The sequence below is a fragment of the Haliotis asinina genome, chromosome 3 (genome assembly GCF_037392515.1).
Source record: "Haliotis asinina isolate JCU_RB_2024 chromosome 3, JCU_Hal_asi_v2, whole genome shotgun sequence".
Classification (NCBI taxonomy): Eukaryota; Metazoa; Mollusca; class Gastropoda; order Lepetellida; family Haliotidae; genus Haliotis; species Haliotis asinina.
Window position 1 is genome coordinate 11184554 of NC_090282.1, and position 20619 is coordinate 11205172.

General features: G+C 39.1%; 2 protein-coding genes across 2 annotated transcripts in view; both read left to right on the forward strand.

The window, feature by feature from the left end:
- Positions 1 to 2676, forward strand: part of LOC137279214 (uncharacterized) — a 6046-nt gene extending 3370 nt beyond the window's left edge. The window contains exons 4-7 of the mRNA XM_067811715.1: positions 146 to 299; positions 534 to 742; positions 1886 to 2034; positions 2440 to 2676. Of these exons, the coding sequence (XP_067667816.1) occupies positions 146 to 299; positions 534 to 742; positions 1886 to 2034; positions 2440 to 2584 (657 nt within the window). The 3' untranslated portion in view covers positions 2585 to 2676. The remainder of the gene's footprint in view (positions 1 to 145; positions 300 to 533; positions 743 to 1885; positions 2035 to 2439) is intronic.
- A 651-nt stretch (positions 2677 to 3327) lies between these two features.
- LOC137277379 (uncharacterized) lies at positions 3328 to 19748 on the forward strand. The gene is made up of 8 exons (XM_067809085.1): positions 3328 to 3367; positions 12027 to 12089; positions 14464 to 14509; positions 14945 to 15095; positions 15804 to 15957; positions 16483 to 16696; positions 19181 to 19324; positions 19604 to 19748. The coding sequence occupies exons 1-8, from the start codon at positions 3328 to 3330 to the stop codon at positions 19746 to 19748; spliced, it is 957 nt and encodes a 318-aa protein (XP_067665186.1).
- The last annotated feature ends 871 nt before the right edge of the window (positions 19749 to 20619 follow it).

Here is a 20619-nt window from a genome sequence, read left to right on the forward strand (position 1 = left end):
TTTTTGACTCCATAAATAGTTCTGTTGACCATGATGTCAGAACTAGCATAGATTATTATTAGAAATGAAGCGCAAACGGAAATGGGCCTATGGCGACATGGCGATTTGCTTATATTGTTCTTTGTTGTGATAATGTATTTTCCAGGCGGCACTCGTTGTAAGCCTGATGGTACGGAACATGCCTGATGACGTTTTCAACGGTCTCGCCAGATCCCATGGCGTGGGGATCTTCTCCAAATCCGAGGGGATGGTGGTCTATCCTGAAAACTCCCATCTTGCTGACACTCCAGCTTGTAGAGGTATGATATCATACGCAATAAAACATATATGCATATAGCCAGCTAAACGTACCTCATCCAGCGAGTAGCTGTTTGTGCACTACTCCCTCTGGTTGAATCGCTGAAGTTCATTTGATATGAGCGTGGTAAATATACTGCAAACAAAAGTATGGGAAGTCTCTAAAGTGTGAGAGTAAAATACATCTTCACAAAGTTCAATGAAAGTATCCAAGATACATTCTCTTATGATGCCAGGAAGATGCGGTGGATCATGCAGCTACACATGCACTGTTGACAACCGGAAGTGGGCAACCATTGCTGGTCTAACCAATCAGCGTAGCTCTGTGCTTGACGACAATGTGTTGTGTGACGCCCAAGACCTGTATAATCGCAAGGAGAATCTTCTTGTCCACGAGTTTGGCCATCTGACAATGAAAAACATGCCCAGGAGCTGGAATACCAAGGTAATGCAGATAATGTTTACGTATGATGGTTTGCATGTAGGAGAAGCTTACTATTCATACCGTGACGAGCGAATCTACAGCATTCATGGCAGGAGGTAGTCGTCTTGATGCTGACCAAGGGATAATAATCACTTATTCAAATTGTTTTTGTTAATTAATTAATTGATTCATTAATTATCTAAACATGGAGGAAAGTTATACAGAAAAAAATAAATTTTAACCATGTTACTGTAGTCCACTATTTCAAGGTCTTGCATCAAACATCACAGACATGGCTGACTATCATAACATCAAGCTTCTTTCTGGATGATCGAAGCTTTACAGCCAGCAATGAAACTTTTATCTCAAGATCTCATCTGGAATACCATCGCTTGATCACACCATTGAGGCTCTAGTTTGGTATGCTGCATGTTACAATTCTACTTGCATGTATGCATACATCCTAGTAAAAGAACCCACTTTACCATCAGGATGGTGTATAGATTGGTTTTGCTTTTTCGAGGTGTTTTAACCAATGTCATGGTCGATTAGGTTTATATCCCAGACTGGCAATTCATCGTACGTCAACACTATTCTTGTCAATTAAGAAATGGTCCTTAGTCAGTCCCTGTTTATTGCGGCAAATGTTTACTTATGTCTAGTGGAACTCAACATCCAGGTTACTTTCTACTTGTTTTCAATACTGACTTCATTCTTTCTTATAATTGTTTTCCGTTTTCTGAAAACATCTTTCCATTTCCAAGCGCTCGTGAAGCTTGAAGTTTCCAACCTAATTATGCTCACATTTACATATTACACTATTAATACATGTTTATATTGCAATACAGAATGTCTTGCAATTTCCAGTACAGGTTATTCAGTCATTAATTTTTTTTCTACAAACGCACTTGCTGATCAACATTGCTGTTGATAGGTGGGAACAATTAACGTGTTGAGCCTACGCTGGATATCATATACATGTGATACAACTTATAGGTTCACCTCAAGATGAGGTTTTTCCAACATTGTATTGAACATTTGTGCTCGGATCTGTTGCTTCAAAATGTCACCTAGAAAATTCCGCACAATCTGTGTTCTAAGAGCTCATTGCGTACTATTATTATTTAAGATTATTTCATCGTACGTTCACTCATTTGCTCTCAGATTCATGCTGCGTACAATAATGCGTACAGTCACCGTCTGTGGACACTGGGCGTGTATGGGATGGTGAATGCTGACGAGTACTGGGCAGAGGCCACTTCCTCCTTCTTCATGTCTATCACTAGAACTGACGTCTCGGCTGGGATGAACATGTGAGTAAATACGTGTCCACTGTTTCTTTCAACAATGCCTTTAAAGTTGAACGCATGGTTATGCTGTACATCATAATTGTTACAGCCTCATTCTTGCTGTGATGTTATGAATTGCCCATTAACAAAAGAATCTTTATGTATATCGTATATCATAAAGGCCAGGGCCCCGTTTCACAAAACTCCCCTAAGTCTAAGATCTCGTAACTTTTCTCGTAGCATCCGTAGATCCTATGTTACGGTATAGGAGGTACAATGGCTACAAGAAAACTTACGAGATCTTACGCTTACGGGAGTTTTGTGAAACGGGGCCCTGGTCCATGTACAGAAATAAATTTTTCTCTATAAAGCATATACATACCCGGGGTATAATGTATGTACAAGTAGTCATGATATATTTCATTTTAGGTGTGGCACATCCCAACCGTGTTCCTCCGAGGCGGCGTCAAGGGCATACTTAAAGAGGCATGACCCACAGTTGTTTGAAGTTTTGGAATACGCCTATACCAACAATAGACCAGACATCAGGAGCGGACTTAGACCTTGTATCTAATCGACTAATCAGACGAGATAAGGGCTGTATTCCTGTAGGCAAAGTGCATGAAAATGTACAAGCAATAATACATTCTTATTGTGGCATAATAATAACTGTTGTTGTTTTCGTTTCTGCAATTGGAGACATAACAATATTATGTTCTTGCTTTCGATAAACATGTCAGTATTATATAAATGGTCATCACAGATATATTTAGAAAGATTTGGTATATAAAAATGTATAATGATTACACAACCATGTGTGGTTTCCGTATTTCAACAAATATATTTGTGTTCAGTATGAATATAACCAGAGGTGATTAGGCACGGAGTTCAACCAACGTCGTGAGTGGCACTGACAGGGTACTGGGATACCTACAGTTACACTAGGGGTTGTGACAGCACTGAAAGAGCCTTCACAATCAGCTGACTCTAAGGTGTTCACAACCGGCCACAGGTGGGCTCGATCGCGGCACCTTCAGGTCCCTGGATCATTAGTCAGGCACCTTAGCCAGCTCGCCAGCCATGCCCCTTAATCTCGAATCTTCCCAGCAAAGCTCACAAACGTCTGTGATAACGTGAAGATTCCAAAGAGTTAGTGAATGGGTTTTGTTTGGAAAGCAACAAAGGAATATTATTCTGGTATATGTGCATTTTACCCACATAAAACGGAACCTTCAGTCTGTAACTGAGTATTCCGAGTCATTTGTTTGTGCGAAATCTTATTAATGCACTGTAGAAAGAGAAAGGAATACTAGAGGGATGACTCTAGATGTACCAGCGTCAAATCTGAGTCTCAAAGGTACATGTACAAATGTAGATTAACATACACGTGTATGGAATCACAAGAATGAAATCTAAAAAAATAGCACATTGTGTTTTATTGTATACACAAAACTATGAAAACATCGACAAGTTCAGCTTAATGGCGTTCTTTAATGTGCGTGTCTGGTAACTACACAGCAAAACCTATCACACTCTGGCACTCTTGCGACGATGATGCCTCCGTGCTTGGGATTTGCGTGCAGAATCTCGATCTCGTGGGATAGGTCTTCACCGTCTCCAGTGGAATTTTTTTAAGCCATGCCATTGTTATCTTTTCTGTCACAATGTAACGAGTGGTTTGGTTCTGAATGGCGATATAAATAACTCTGCGACAAAGATAGTACTAGAACCGTGACCGTTATTAAGGCAGTCGTTGGTAGAAGGTATTCTACAGTATTCTTGATTGTACAGTTGTATGTTCCACAGGTGCATACAATCACAAGAGACATGAGAAGGTACATTAAAGAAACATACTACATATATGACAAACTAACTACACTCGACAAAATAAGTTATGTTGGTATTTTTATCACTGATATTTTATCAGTATGTCAATGAATGCATAAATCATTATTCATAAATTCAAAATTTCAAGTATCCCTAAATATTGTGTCCAGTATATATTCAAATCTTTTTGTCCAGTATATATTCTAATCTTGAGCAAATCAGTCCAAATCTCTGCCATATGCGAAGTACATGGAAGACACAATGGAAACCGATTACCTTTCATACCATCACCATACGTTTTGGTTGAGGTCAGCAATATTCAAGGTGCGTCACATTGGCCTTGATTGTTACTAGTTGGTGAAGTGGTAGTTATCATCAGAAACAGTATCAGGCTGTGTGTACCAACCACTCATGCCGTCTATGTACATGCTACTGGTATGTATGTATGTATGTATGTATGTATGTATGTATGTATGTATGTATGTATGTATGTATGTATGTATGTATGTATGTATGTATGTATGTATGTATGTATGTATGTATGTATGTATGTATGTATGTATGTATGTACGTACGTACGTATGTACGTATGTATGCATGTATGTATGTACGTACGTACGTATGTACGTATGTATGCATGTATGTATGTACGTACGTATGTATGTATGTATGTATGTATGTATGTATGTATGTATGTATGTATGTATGTATGTACGTACGTACGTATGTACGTATGTATGCATGTATGTATGTACGTACGTATGTATGTATGTGCGCGAACATGTGTGTACATGAGCCTGCAATGCGTAAACATGACGTATCTGTAATACATTGGGGCTACATCAAAAACCGTAGAGTAAACTGTGAACTGGACGTGTAGAGAATTTTGGAAGTCAGCGTACCCACGGAACTTTTCACAATATCAAACTCTGCCTCTTGTTCGATTATTTCCAGATCGTCGTTGTTAGAGTGTAAATGTATTAAAAAAGCAAATGTGTATTGATCGGAGAAATTATATCATAAATTAGCGGCGAAAACAAACGCCGCCAAACTAAAAACGACTTTAAACTGTCAAAATAATTGTCAGTCTGTTTGAGATAAGCTAAACATAAATATCTCGAACATAACATGCCTGTTCCCATTGAACATTTGCACTTGCATTTCGTATTTTACGAATTAACAGAAATAAAACGGAAACTGTGCACAAAATTACCCATATCAAGTTAGGGTTTAAAAGCTCACCAGGTTTAATCACTTGACAACAGGAACATTCCTCGTTTAACAACAGAGCAGAGGGATGTTACAGATGGAACACAAGAGCATATGACTTGGACTATGGGATGCCGGTAATCCACCATAAGAAGGCTTCTCCCACAGCTACGGCAGACTGTCAGTACTGCAGACAGGCCGATGAGTGGTAGACCTAAGGTCACTGCTCAACAAGAAGACCGGTATCTACAGGTGTCTCACTTGAGGAACCGATACGTCATTGTGACGTCATCAAGCTCCAACAGCATTGGGCATCCAGTCAGCAGAAACACTGTGGACTATCCGAGGTCTCCGTGCCACGAGTCACGTCGTTTTCCATCTTGTTATCCATTAAATACTGTTGCTGAATGATTGCTTTTTACAATAAAAAAATTAATGATGCCCTATTTTGCTCACGTTTTGTTTTAGACCAGAAAAAAAATAGTTCGTGGCGTTTCGCTAGTCTATATAGAAGACAGAGCTACAAATAACCGTGTCACGGTGCCTTTCCATCAAGTAAAATAATGATCATATTTTATTTTCAAAAAGCTGACGCAATTTGTGAAACTTAAAGTACTGTAACGCTATGCATTTGTGAAGCGGAGTCTCAAGTGTATTACGTTGTTCTTGTTCACAGTCATGTGTGGGGTGGCGATGTGTTAGATATTCAGACAGAGATATCCCAAAGTTACAAATTACTACAGTTGCATGGGCCTTTCCAACATAGTACATATAATCCAGGTCAGTTCTAGAACGGTTACACCATATCCCACTTTACATCTAACGTTGCTGTGTGACTTTGGCTGCTGTCAGAGATTGCTGACTGAACTTGTGGGCGCCACAGAAGAAGCAGATTAGGACTGGGGCGATGCGGATGACACGCGGAAGACTGCGCTGAAAGAATTTTGCGTAGATGACACCAGTAGTGAGTTCTAAGTCGAACCAGTTTCTGTGACCGAGTGACAAGTGAATGTATAAATGAGTGCAATTTCTGTAACAGAATGAGAAGTGTGTGAATAAATGAGTACAATTTCTCTGACAGAATGAGAAGTGAGTGAATAAATGAGTACAATTTCTGTGACGGGGTGAGAAGTGAGTGAATAAATGAGCAAGAAATCTGTGACCGAGTGAGAAGTGAGTGAATAAATCAGTACAATTTCTGTGACCGAGTGAGACATGAGTGAATAAATGAATACAATTTCTCTGACAGAGTGAAAAGTGAGTGAATAAATGAGTACAGTTTCTGTGACAGAATGAGAAGTGAGTGAATAAATGTTTACAATTTCTGTGACAGAGTGAGAAGTGAGTGAATAAATGAGTACAATTTCCGTGACAGAGTGAGAAGTGAGTGAATAAATGAGTACAATTTCTGTAACAGAGTGAGAAGTGAGTGAATAAATGTTTACAATTTCTGTGACCGAGTGAGAAGTAAGAGAATAAAAGAGTGAAAAGTATGTGACTAAGCGAGAGGTGTGTGACTAAATTGGTAAGAAGTATGTCAGTACATATTCAACACGTTATCGGGCACTGGCACTGGACAGATGCAGGATAAACACTGATCATTCATGGTGAGATAAGAAAAGGCTTGCCACTATATCGATTTGTGAAGCATGTCAAGACATACTTGAAAATCTGATATTGCTTGAAATTAGAATAACGACTTTAGCAAAAATGTCATTATTACCATCACATCAAGGTCACCTTCTAAGGAATGACACTCAAATGACATCTAATTGTCTTCTCGAGACCTGAATTGACAGCATAAAATATATAATGTCATTTATCGGTCGTCATTGCGTTGCACAGAAGATTTACCTTACAGCGCCACATGGATATTATTATCTGAGCAGTGTGACAAAACTTCAAGGTATGTTAGGCGGCTGCGTTTCTAATACTGACATAATGGGTTGAGAAGCAGAACAACATAAGTCATTTTTGTGAATTTTCAGGAGAGACGAAAAACTGGTATCTTGAAAACTATTGGGGGAAGCCCTTGTATTCTGTGTTAGACCTCCGTAGTGGGATGATATACATCATGCTTTACTGTAATTGCGTTTCATTAAGGGTTTTCAGAGCAATTGGGGTGAAACTGATGATCGAATTTCCGTTTTCTGACAGAATGACCTAAGTCAGGGATATGCTTCGTCGCAGAGCGACCTAAATCGACCTGAGAAGCAAAACAACCTAAGTCATTTTGCATAAAATCATTTCAAGTAATAGCACAATAAGTATGACAAAGGTACAATGCAAGACATATGTATGCATTGCACATGCTGCTGGTGAACGTATGAGAGGAATATTATGTTTTAAGAGGATGTATTTTTCTGAAACTCATCTCAGCCTCAGCCGGTTTCCAGACTGCAGTGCTACACCATAATGTGTGATAAAACATCTCCATATTAGAGTCATCAAATCTATTTGAACATAAGCATTCTGAACATCAAACTGAAATAAACAGTTCATCCTTGTGTATCATAATAGTTTCATATTTCTTATAGTGAAAGCATGTAATACAGCTCATACCTCTTATACTTTTCCTGTCAGCAAGCACCACGTCTGGTACCCTCTCGTGCGATTTGCACAAGCCTTTTCAGTCTGCATACTCTCCACAACACAGTACGGAGACTGCCCTTTTGAAAGTCCTCAACGATCTTAGATGTGTTACTGACATTGGTCTCCTGGTGTTGTTAGGTTTGAGCGTGGCGTTTGACAGCATGGACCACCAGAGAGAAATAAGAAATGACTTTCGATTCGGTGTCCAGCGGTGTGTTTCGATGGTATATTCATATCCAGTGAATTGTTCAAGCTGCAGACAGCAGGGGTCAGTTCTATTTGCACTGTACACAAAGGCACTTGGATCAATCATTCAGGTACAGGAGATCAACAGGCATGTAAATGCAGATGACACTCAGCTCGCATCACTCTTTAAATCTAATTAATCTGAGGTACTGCGGGCAGCTCAAACTATTGCCTTGGCATACAGAAATGGATGTCGGCCAACAAGCTCAAGATGAATGCTGGAAAAACGGAGTTTGTTGTGGCTGGACCAAAGTAAAGGCGTTTCGAGTCAAGACTCACTACCTTGGTAACTGGAGATACTGAAACACCAGTGTCAGAGAGGGTGAAAGCCTGAGGCGTTATCCTGGACTCAGACCTCTTCCTAGATAGTGAGATCAGTCAAATAACCAAGATGTGTTTTCTATTGTTAATCGACGGTTGTAACAGCCTCCTTGTTGGAGCTCCTGCTGTGTCGATGAATCGTCTGCGGCGTGTACAGAGTTCAGATTGAGTCAGATTGTGAAAGTGACTGGTCCTGAGCTGGAAAAAGGAAGTCCTCACTTTCTCATTTAAGACCTATCGACTTCAAGCAGGCGAAGTCGTCGGTTGGATTACTGTTCTACTCCGTAAAGTCTATGTATACACGATGCAGTAGCTTCTCAGAAACATTCTTACTCAGCTTACTCAGCTTCCTCAGACTCAGTTTCCATCTGACTTGCTCTCATTGCTGTAACGCCCACCAGTATTTATAATTATTATCATGAAATGTAATATCCCCGTGAACCTCCAACATGTCTGTTCTGTTCAGGAGAATGTAGCTGTCATTGCAGAACATCTTGATTCTTAATAAATGTTTGGACACTCTTTAGTTTTGTACTGTTGTGCAAAATTGGAACTGATGCATTAAACAAAATGCATTCATATGAAGACACATGACACATATATACGAGGATATTCTATCTATATCTGGTTTCAATAAAATGACACGTTTTTCATTGACACATGTACCGCTTGTAGTAGTCCGAGCAAGTGTCTATGCGCCTTCTACCCACTATGTCGTGACAGCATGGTTTAATTTGCTTTTACTTTCAAAAAGACAACGGTCAACATGGAAAATACATTGTACCAGTTTCGAAATCGCATTGCCATCACTGCCAGCCCCGACTGGCATTTTGTCATGGTTGTACCCAATTATATAAAATTATTTTAGATGTGTGCGAATTCACTCCGGATACATATTGTTTTACCTCTAATAAAGGCGGTAAGTTTGTATGTTTGTAAATAGAGAGCACTAAAACTGCTGTGTTACAAGAGTTTATTTTTTGTAAATTGTATTATTGATTGAGTGATAATTATTATTTGGGTGACAATGTTTAGAGTTCTGAGTGATAGTTATTGTGGGTCTCATTTCGTATCATAAATCTTCAGTGCTATTAGTACTTTAGCGGCAGGCCTTTAAGGTAGTTGTCTAGAGTTGCCTCCTTTGACTAGTTGTGTTTACTACCGGGAGAGCATTAAAGAATCCTGCACTCTCGACACATTCAAAACCAACCTAAAAGCCTTTCTGTTCAGAAAATTCTATCAATAGGATTTATGTCATGTGAAATTTTCACCTCTGACTGTTTGAGCATGCACCTTCGTGGATGGAACACAGCGCAATACAAATAGACATTATTTTGTTTTACAGATTAAGATAGATATGCAGCAGAGAGGGTTCGGGTGATTCTGGCAGAGTCAGGCTGGTAAGGCTCATCATCAGCTCAGGGCCCTCGCCCCCTCCACACGCAGCCCAGACAGCGAATGGGACATCTCCCAGGAAACACTGCCTAGTCGAACCCACCAAGAACATTCCGGAGAATATGAAGGCTCCCCATCACTGCAGCCTTCTGCATTACCCAGACTATCAGAAGGGCCGTGCTTCCGGTGGAGAACCCGGGCACTTGATCTCTTGACGCAGATCAGGAGGTACCAAACCAAGGGCACCGAGAACAATGGGGAGCCTGACGACAGTGTACTTGGGATACTTGCATATTTATCATGCTTTTCCTGAAAATTCAATGATTGTTATTATTAGAGTGCGAGAAACTTCTAAGAATATTCACAAATCAGTGGCTTTGTACATAAAGGATGGTTATTGTGCTGACGACAAAGGGACTCATGGATAACTGGAGTACATCATTCGGCTAACCACTACTTTAGATTTGACTTAGTCGCATTGTACATGAAACCTCTATTGTGAATCTTTGTAGCTTGCTTTTGTTTGCTCAATACATATTGCTGAATATTTTAGACTTGTTAGTGTTATATTTTGCTGGTTCTGAGGGGTTGTCCTATACCTTTCCTCATGACAAACTTTTAACCGTAACAACTGTATGGATTGGATTTACAAGCATCAGCAGGTGTGGAAATTATACAAGCGGTAACTTGGCTTTGCATTTGCTGGTGAAGGATGTCGACTGTATCAAAATTATATGCTAATGATTTATATATAAATTAAATGTTCATCATAGTGTTGCAATCATAAATCGACTCAAGCATCATTCTGTAAAGGTTAGGAGGATGACTTGCTAAACTGGAAGTCAGGGTTCAAAGTCTAAAAGAGGTGTTATGTATGAAATCCATATCTAACGGTGACCGTTAAATAAGTTTCACTCTCACTCACTCACTCACTCACATGTCTGTATAGTGTTGCCATTGGAAGTTGGGTTTTGTTCTTATGCGTATCACTTCAGGAGAGAGATCGTGCAATCCAAAGCTATTTTGCCCCCAGATTATCATCATTCATTTGTCAACACCATGTATGGATCTGAATATTCATTAAGCTGACAACAGTAATACCGTCTACATATTATTCAAACCAGTGTTCAGCTTAGTTACACAAGTAAAGTTCAAGCCACACCGCTAGAAGCAACGGGAATGTCCTCTACTGGACAGCACCTCTGTCCTAACAATCCCAGACTCGTAGTACAAGAACGTGTAGAGATGCATTCACGAATATCTGGAACCACCACAAGGGCGGATCTGTTGGACGGGTCATCCAACGTGTGTTTTCGGTTCAGATAATGGACCTAAAAGCGGTTATCTTTGGGTTAAATGTGACTGATTGTACCGAATTGTATAAAATTATTTGCTAAAACTGTTTTTGGGACACATTTATCTTAATACATTTTGCATATCTGTTCCGAAACATTTGAAGTCTGTTTGTACACTGAACTTACGTTGTTAACCATCAAGTTAATTTGATCCTAAAACAGATTAAGGATACGTGCTCATGTACAGCAAACACAGTATGCACATCATTTGGAAAAAAAACCCCAAGAGAACGTGCCGGACTGTGATAAATGTACGAGCCATAGATGTGACTGAGATTTTATGCCGGTGTTGACAACGAGCCGCATTGGACAGCGTCCACTGTATTGATTCTCCCTGAACCTAACAGACAACCTTCAAGTTCATCCCAGGGTTAACGCTTTGTCTCCTAACAAAAACTGCATTTGCAATGAAAAGTAAAATCATACAGCGGGGCTTGCTTCTTTGGGAGATTATGCATCACACAGAGTGACGGGCGGAAGGGACAACGATGTAAATCTGGAACTTTGAGAAGGCCTTGTAAATCCTAGCCTATTTGCAACAAATGTTGACAGCCTCTCTTACAGCTATTTATATAAAACACTTCTTTATCTCTCGGAAGTCAACTAACCCGGAATAATTGGCCTGAAATACTTTGATAATCGAATGTTGATGTTGACATCTTGACATAGTGACACACTGCCCAATTTAACTAAATCGGTAAAGGTATAATAACGAGTATATGAGGATATGGGTCATGGATTAAGTACTTGGAAAATATTAATCACACCCAACACATGCACGTAGCACGTTTTAACATTTCAAATACTATGCAGCCTAAACAACAAAAAACACCATTATAAAAGATACATGTAACACAATTTATGATATTGTGTCGTATAAGCTTCTCAGTTACATGTATACTTACGTACATGCATTGCACTTGCGTATTCGTCACACAAAACATCTAAGCACTAACGTCAGTATTTGAGGCATCCCAGAAATGTGTTTCGTCATTTAACCATCCAATCACAGACCTATCACGCGTGAGCTCATTCTTTGATAAAAATTTCTGATAAAACTATAAAACACAGGTACACCACAAACAGTTCACCTTCTGAGTACCATGGTGTTGGCACTGCTTTTGTGTCTCGCAGGTAAATACACATTTACGGGCATTTTAGATGTTTGGACGTTTTTATATCGATTTTTCCTCGTTTCCAGCATGATCGCTGTTCAGGAATCTATATAGTAACGGCAGTACATCTGAAGATATTGAAGAAGACTCCTAGCAATAATCACGTTAAAAGGTCAGATAATGCGACGTTTTTCCAGTCAAAGCAAGCTTAAGAAATCACGTTGCTCGTCGATTCAACGTCCATGAAAACACCATTAAAGATCAAATTAAAGATCGTTAATCTTTACCATCCAACTGCGAACATGTCTTTCCTGACTAACCATTTCATTCGCGGCAGCAAATGTTTTTTTAGCACTGAATCTGCCATTGATGACAGATGGAGGCCTATAAGTATGTATCATTTTTGTATGTATCATTTTTGTATACATCATTCTTGTGTGTATCATTCTTGTATCCATCATTCTTGTATGCATCATTCTCGTATGCATCATTCTTGTATGCATCATTCTTGTATGCATCATTCTTGTATGCATCATTCTTGTATGTATCATTCTTGTATGCATCATTCTTGTATCCATCATTCTTGTATCCATCATTCTTGTATGCATCATTCTTGCATCCATCATTCTTGTATGTACCATTCTTGTATGCATCATTCTTGTATGCATCATTCTTGTATGTATCATTCTTGTATCCATCATTCTTGTATGCATCATTCTTGTATCCATCATTCTTGTATGCATCATTCTTGTATGCATCATTCTTGTATGTGTCATTCTTTTTTGTATCATTCTTGTATCCATCATTCTTGTATCCATCATTCTTGTATCCATCATTCTTGTATCCATCATTCTTGTATGTATCATTCTTGTATGCATCATTCTTGTATGCATCATTCTTGTATGTGTCATTCTTGTTTGTGTCATTCTTGTATCTCACAGAGTGACGTTGCTTGTCTATTCAGGCCATGTATATGTGTGTCTATATAGTAGGGTTACGCAGTGTTACATCATTTACTTACGCGGCGAATTATATTCAGTGTCTCGTAATTCTGTAAGTAATTATCGGATTACCGAATGTATTTGTACTCGACCAAACGGTGATAGTTTGTTGGTCTTTTGTACTCCACCAACTGGTGATAGTTTGTTGGTCTTTTGTACTCCACCAACTGGTGATAGTTTGTTGGTCTTTTGTACTCCACCAACTGATGATAGTTTGTTGGTCTTTTGTACTCCACCAACTGGTGATAGTTTGTTGGTCTTTTGTACTCCACCAACTGGTGATAGTTTGTTGGTCTTTTGTACTCCACCAACTGATGATAGTTTGTTGGTCTTTTGTACTCCACCAACTGGTGATAGTTTGTTGGTCTTTTGTACTCCACCAACTGGTGATAGTTTGTTGGTCTTTTGTACTCCACCAACTGATGATAGTTTGTTGGTCTTTTGTACTCCACCAACTGGTGATAGTTTGTTGGTCTTTTGTACTCCACCAACTGGTGATAGTTTGTTGGTCTTTTGTACTCCACCAACTGGTGATAGTTTGTTGGTCTTTTGTACTCCACCAACTTGGTCCTTTTTAAGATCCTGTGAGTGGGTGTAAAAGAAATGACGTCCCATGAGTGATTTGCAATCAGACCCTGATTATCACAATTTATTTATTTTGGCATTAGCTTGCTTATTTCCTGTATGTGTATTTCTGCAGGCGGTTTAGCTGTCCCTTTTCGGTTGTGTGATCAGACTAATTTCCTGGGTTCATCAAGCACAACCGTGTCCTTGAGATCACTTTTGGTCCATTTGATCGTTTTTCTATTGTTTATCTTAACAAACTGAGTTCACCACATTCCTTTGACTTGCAAGTATAGTATTTTCACTAGTTTTCTAGCATAGCTGATATTCACAGCAAAAATATCTTAGTTTCCGGACACCGAAAACCTAACAAAAACAAAATAGAAACTTTCAGTTGGGTTTCCGGATCATTTTTTACGTTTCCTTCAGGTTTACGCAAAACAGGAACTCACAAGAGTGAGATTACCATTACTTTTGACATGAAGCCCCATTGTCATAGTGACTTCATGTTTCTTGCCCATCTATATATTTTGTTCTCGTGTCAACGCTACAATAATCTGTATCGAAACTTGGCACTAGTCAAATAAAGAAGTTGTACTATATAAAGTTTGCACAGTTGTTTGAAAGCTCACCGTTACTCTTGATTCTACCGACAGTGAAAAGCCCTACATCATCGGACACGCTTCTTATCTTAACATGGTCATGTCAGAACTGAATGGATAATTTATATTTTGTCCAGTTATAAATCAACAAATTTTGTCCAGTTGTAAATCAACCACATCTTCATTGATGGTATGTCTTTGACATCACATATTCTATCAGTTGCAGGCGTGTCTGCATATTCGCCGCTCCCAGAGGATGCGGTAGTTAACAGGTACCTTCACTATTTCAGGATCGCTCTCGAGGGATAACAGTCACAAATTATATACAATCGTTAAGCGGATAATTTTGTCACTGTTATCCAAACCATACAAGTGCACCATGCCTTATAATTACTTGTTCTAATAATAACCATCATTTGGTTATTTTCTGAAAGGCTTACCATAGTGAGTAAATGTAGTGGATGAATATCGTATTTTCCGGCAATTTGCAACAGTGTTAGTAACCCTATGATAAACACAAAACAGTTTATGTTACTGAGAAATATAATCAGTCTGATTAACGCAAAGACGCAAGGGAGTACACGAAACAAGATGTTGCGTGTTGGCTTGAGCAATTGTTTGAAACATCACCGTTACTCTTGATTCTAACGATTGTGAAAACCCCTTCATCGTTGTACACACAATTTATCTGTGCATGTTCCTGTCAGAACGGAATGGATAGTCCCTTACCGGGCAGCAACGTCGTTCAGATACAAGTACGTCACCCACAACGGCGGCATAAATGACCACTCATTCAATGACCGCCCATACATCACCATCACAGCCACCAATCACGTCTCGGATGAGGCACTACACAAGGTGAGCATTATTTGGTCTATACATCTTCCAACGTTTAAGAAAACGTATTTCAAATAGGTCGTCAAATTTGTTGGATCGGGGTTAAGATTATTATTGCATTGAGTATAACAGCACTTGAGATTTTCTTCCAAATGTCATGCCAACACCTCTTGTCACTATTAAGTGATTTCTATGATATATAATTTTGATGTAATGGGACTCATATAGTCGGTTCTGATTTTAGCAACAAAATGTATGGAATCGGTTGTGTCGTATTTTTAATACAAACTTGCTTCGATCCGTCTTAATTGATTAATCACTTCAGAATGTGTCGTCCGACCAGAACATCTTAAAACTCCAATAGTCTTCGGTTAATGATAGGTCATGAGAAGGAAGCCAAAGGTTTCGTATCTCCTGATCACGAGGGTGATACAGAGACAGGTAACGATAGACGTGCATGAGCTATCTCATACCCAGACGTACAGACATATCATGCAGTGATTTTGGACATGGCTAGCTTCTTATTACCCTGTACGTACTGACACACGATCTTAAATTGTACCTGTGTAGAAAACAGAACAAGTGTTTGTTACAACTCAGTAACACTCCCAGTGACACATATTCCTGTTGGTCATGATGTCTGAACTATCATAATATAGAACCATGCATACAGAAATGTACATGGGGATTTGCTTATATTGTTCTTTGTTGTGATAATGTATTTTCCAGGCGGCACTCGTTGTAAGCCTGATGGTACGGAACATGCCTGATGATGTTTTCAACGGTCTCGCCAGATCCCATGGCGTGGGGATCTTCTCCAAGTCCGAGGGGATGGTGGTCTTTCCAGAAAACGCCAATCTTGCTGACACTCCAGCCTGTAGAGGTATGGGGACACACAAATCACACTGATCATGAAGGAGTTAAATGAAAGCACATAGTCATGGGATGGTACTCGAGTCCGCTGAGCTTCGGTGTGTCTAAAATCTGACTAATGGACGTCATCCAATGTGTTGCATTATATTTTATATGTGTTGCCATATTTTCACTGAAACTGGTATTCTTCTGTCCATTTGTCCATGGCTGCGCTCTAAAACCGTAATACGTCTATATTAAAGACTACCGCTGCACCTTAAACTTCGGTATTATCATCCGTGCGATTGTATCTTGCGAAAGGACGGGTTAAAGTCTGTCAGTCTGCTGTCATCACTCCTACTTGAAGTTGAAATTGTATGTTTATATCATAGGTGCCATTCTCTTTCACAGAGGAGGTAACTCTATGTATCCGGGGCTTGTATTAGTGTATTGTGTACACATTAAATCACACCTTGACAGAAAGTAGCCTAAGAGGAATGGGGATCAAGGTGCTCCATTTTGCGAAAGTCCTTATTTCCATGTTATGTGATGCCAGGTAGATGCGATGGATCATGCAGGCACACATGTACTGCTGACAACCGGAAGTTTGCAACCATTGCTGGTCTAACCAATTCGCGTAGCTCAGTGCTTGACGACAATGTGTTGTGTGACGCCCAAGACATTTACAGACATCAGGAGAATATCCTTGTCCACGAGTTTGGCCATCTTACAAAGTTTTACATGCCCAGATATTGGCAGAGCAAGGTAATGTAGATAAGTTCCTCTGATCATGGTTATAGGGAGGCCTACACTTTTTCTGTGATGATAAAAGGGAGTAACAAGACCACATGGTCTTAAAGAGGACAGCCAATACGCTATCTTTGTAATAATGATAGTATGCCAATGCCAACATCACGAATCGAAAGAATTAATTGATAAAATATGGGTTTTTAAATATTCACATCTGTCTATTACTATACATAGTGCAGAGCTATAGACAATACCGATAGAAAAGAAGGATTAAACAAGTTCCTGCAGTTCATTATTTAACGCCGACATAACAAAGTAGCACAATACTTGACCTTCATCATGTCAAACATATTTCTGATAGACTGAAGCTTGAATTTTTGTACGAAAGACCTTATCACATCATTCCTGAACCATACCTTTGACATTCACCGATTCATTTTCTCTAAATTTGTTCGCCTGTCACCTGCTATGCCAAAAGCTATGACTGTCATGTAAGACTACATTCTTTAATGTTTATAATTTGAAGTTCTTTCAAAATGCACGTTTACTATCGTGCTAACAGATCAAAACCAGACAATTAAAAGCACTTTGCATGAACGTTATCAGCATGGCTTAAGCATAGCATATTATTATTCCTTCACTGCAGTTTTCTTAAACGAAACGTCCAGTGAACTTTTGTTTTGATCTTTTTTATCTTCCACCAAGAAAAAGTTATTTTCTAAAAGAGGAACCCGTGAAGATCGGGTTAGAACTGATCTTCAGTAACCCATGATGGTGGTAAGAGTCGAGGGGATCGGTTGTCAGACTCGCTGACTTGGCTGACAAGTGTCATTTTATCCCAAATGCTTAAATCGATTCTCCTGCTGTTAAACGCAGGATTGTCTGGTCAAGACTCAATTATTTACAGACCGACGCCATATAACTGGTATATTGCTGACTGCAGCGTTAAACTAAACTCACTCATCCACTGAAACAGGAATGGTCAGTTGCAAAATACACTCATTAAGACGCGTCCTTTAACAGGACGGATTATTTTATTTCCGGTACTGAAAGACCACAGGCCTGTAGTACAAAAAAACCATTATTACATCGATATTTACACGCACATAAAATATACTTGAAAAAGAGACAGTAATCAACTATAGTTTACATTGTGTTCTAAGATATATTCTGTTCTAAACAACATGGCATAGCAAGTAAACATGGACAGGTTTTGAAGCATAGGACGGTTTGTGTTATTTAACAAAGCTGCGAATTTATCTAGGTTTGGATGGAATTAATGTGACATATAAATTAACAAAACACACCTTCATAACACTGATAATACATTGTTCAATTAATCACCATTTTCTTCCATTTGTGGTAAAAATTTGTTTAACCTGATGTGCTCAACGTATCAGCTATATTTCTGATTTTCATTGCGTGCAGTTCATATTGTTCAAGGTACATATGTCCTAGTGCAGATTACAATATGTGTCTAAACTGTCTGTGTGATCAAAACTGTATGTTGTCTGGTTCGGTGTATTGTCTCTAGAATATTTCGAAGTTTCCGAGAGATATACCGACATTTGTGTACCATGTTATTGCCTCATATCTTTACAAACAAGTTTGTAAGTTTTAAACGTCCGTTAAAGGCATGATAGTCGGACGATAGATCAGCATTGCAAATAAAAACGAAGCATACACCTGTACTTGTTTATTACACATGGCGATGTACATTCTCAAGTGTGCTAATACTGGATTAAAACGTTCAACATTTTCAAATTTGCTAAATTGTTCATTAACATCATAATTGATACATAATTCAATTCAAGCTAAATGCAATCTTTCGGCAGAGTGCCGATCATCAGATAGTGTTCCTTTTGTAAATCAGTGATGGTACCGACGCCCTGAATAACAGTACAACTATTCTTTAGGCTTTCGGATAGAATAGTGTTCTAACATCATAATAACTGAACCAGAGATTGTTTGTGTGGTTGGTATCCATAGTGGTATGAGGTTCAGCCACACACACTTTTAGTGCTCAAAGGAACCACCAACGGTGGTATATGAATTACATATTCCACAAAGGTATGCAGGAATTACAACAAGATGGCGTAAACAAGGTTCAGAATCTTGACAGTTTTTTCTGGACATGTATCTTAGTATTCCCAACAAGTTGTTTATATTTTGACATGTTTGGAATTTATGAAAATAATCACTAAGAAATGAAGAATGTTCATTCGCCACAGCCTTACATCTAAATAAATGATGGAATTCGTCGCCAATTTGTTGAGAATTACACAGTGTACAAAATCTCTCTTCACGAGGAATGTTCGACCAGCGATAGTTTTCTATTGGCAATTTGTGATTACCTGTTCTAAAATGTAGAAAAGGTTTATAAATGTTATCTGTGAGTAATACATACTTTTCAAAACATGGTGATTCTTTAATAATCGAATAGTAGAAACCCGTCGAGGAATCCTAAATGTCACTTCTCCAGGACTGCAATGGTTACAGGTTAGTGCTGCGTACAGCAATGCCTACAATAACCGTCTGTGGACACTGGGTGTGTATGGGATGGTGAATGAGGAAGAGTATTGGGCAGAGGCAACTTCCTCCTTCTTTATGGCCATAACTAGAACTGACGTCTCCGCAGGAATGAACATGTGAGTAAACATCTGCCCACTTTCAACTATATCGTTCTGGAGTCGGTGTGATTAAGGACTTTGTTACTGTTTCGTTTACTGAATGTTCCTCTCAAACTTTTTTTATTTCTCTCAAATCCTCTTGAGAGTTCGTAATAAATGTGTGGTTCAATTATACTACATGTATTCCTGTATAACGTAGAAGGTTACAAAGTTGTATTTTTAAACATGATCTTTAAAAATACAAACGTTTATAATGTATATGATAATTAAAAGATAAATCTTGATTGTTCGTTTCAGGTGTGGCACGTCAGGAGCGTGTTCCTCCGAAGCAGCTTCAAGAGATTACCTGAGGAGACATGACCCCCGACTGTTTGAAGTTCTCGAATACGCCTACACCAACAACAGACCACAGATCAGGAGCAGACTTAGACCATGTGTCTAGTCTATACTGATAATGGCGTTATTCTATTAACATACATATGTCAATAAATCCTGATCCTGTGTCATCTGTAGAATTGTCAAATCCATAATGATTACAGCGACACTACATAATGCAGTTGCTCGGATCTTCCAACCAAAGTTCACCACCGTTCAGTTGTATACGTTCTGTTGTTAGTCAGCGACTCCATTTGACACATAAAACCCAGCTTCAGGTCCTTGGCTGTTTCCAACAGCACCTTTCAACCTGTACGTCATCTTCATTATCATCGACGTAGATCGAAGCCCATGCTGTTGATCACTGTATAACCGGTCCAGATTCGATATATGTTCAAATATTTACAGACCGCCCCATATAGCTGGAATGTTGCTGAGTGAGGCGTAAAACTAAACCCACTTATACTCATTATCATCATCACACACGCTTTATACTTGACGAACTAAAGGCGCCCAATCTCATGATCACCTTGTTTATTATCCGGAGGTGTCACTCCACCACTGGCGAAGAGGGACAAAACCTGTTCCGTCATCAAAGAAATCCAAAATAATTCCGAATGTTGGATATTTTGTGAATGATTTTACCAGGTTGTGAAGAGACATGTTTTTGTGGTGGTACGCTATGATCATTTTAAAAAGGGTTATCTCTCTTGGACCGAAATATGCCTTTTGAGAATCACAACGAAAACAGCTGGCTGACAACGAAGGAACACGTTGTGACTTTTTGACTGGCAATGTGAGTGAAGTTAACGCAAATTAGAACATCACCGTGTCAGCATGTAAGTAGTGTATTTCTTGTGTATCAGCCGCCAAAATAGACCCTAATTCACGGCCACATTTCTGAATTCGCCATGTTCTCTCACGAACATCGAATGTTC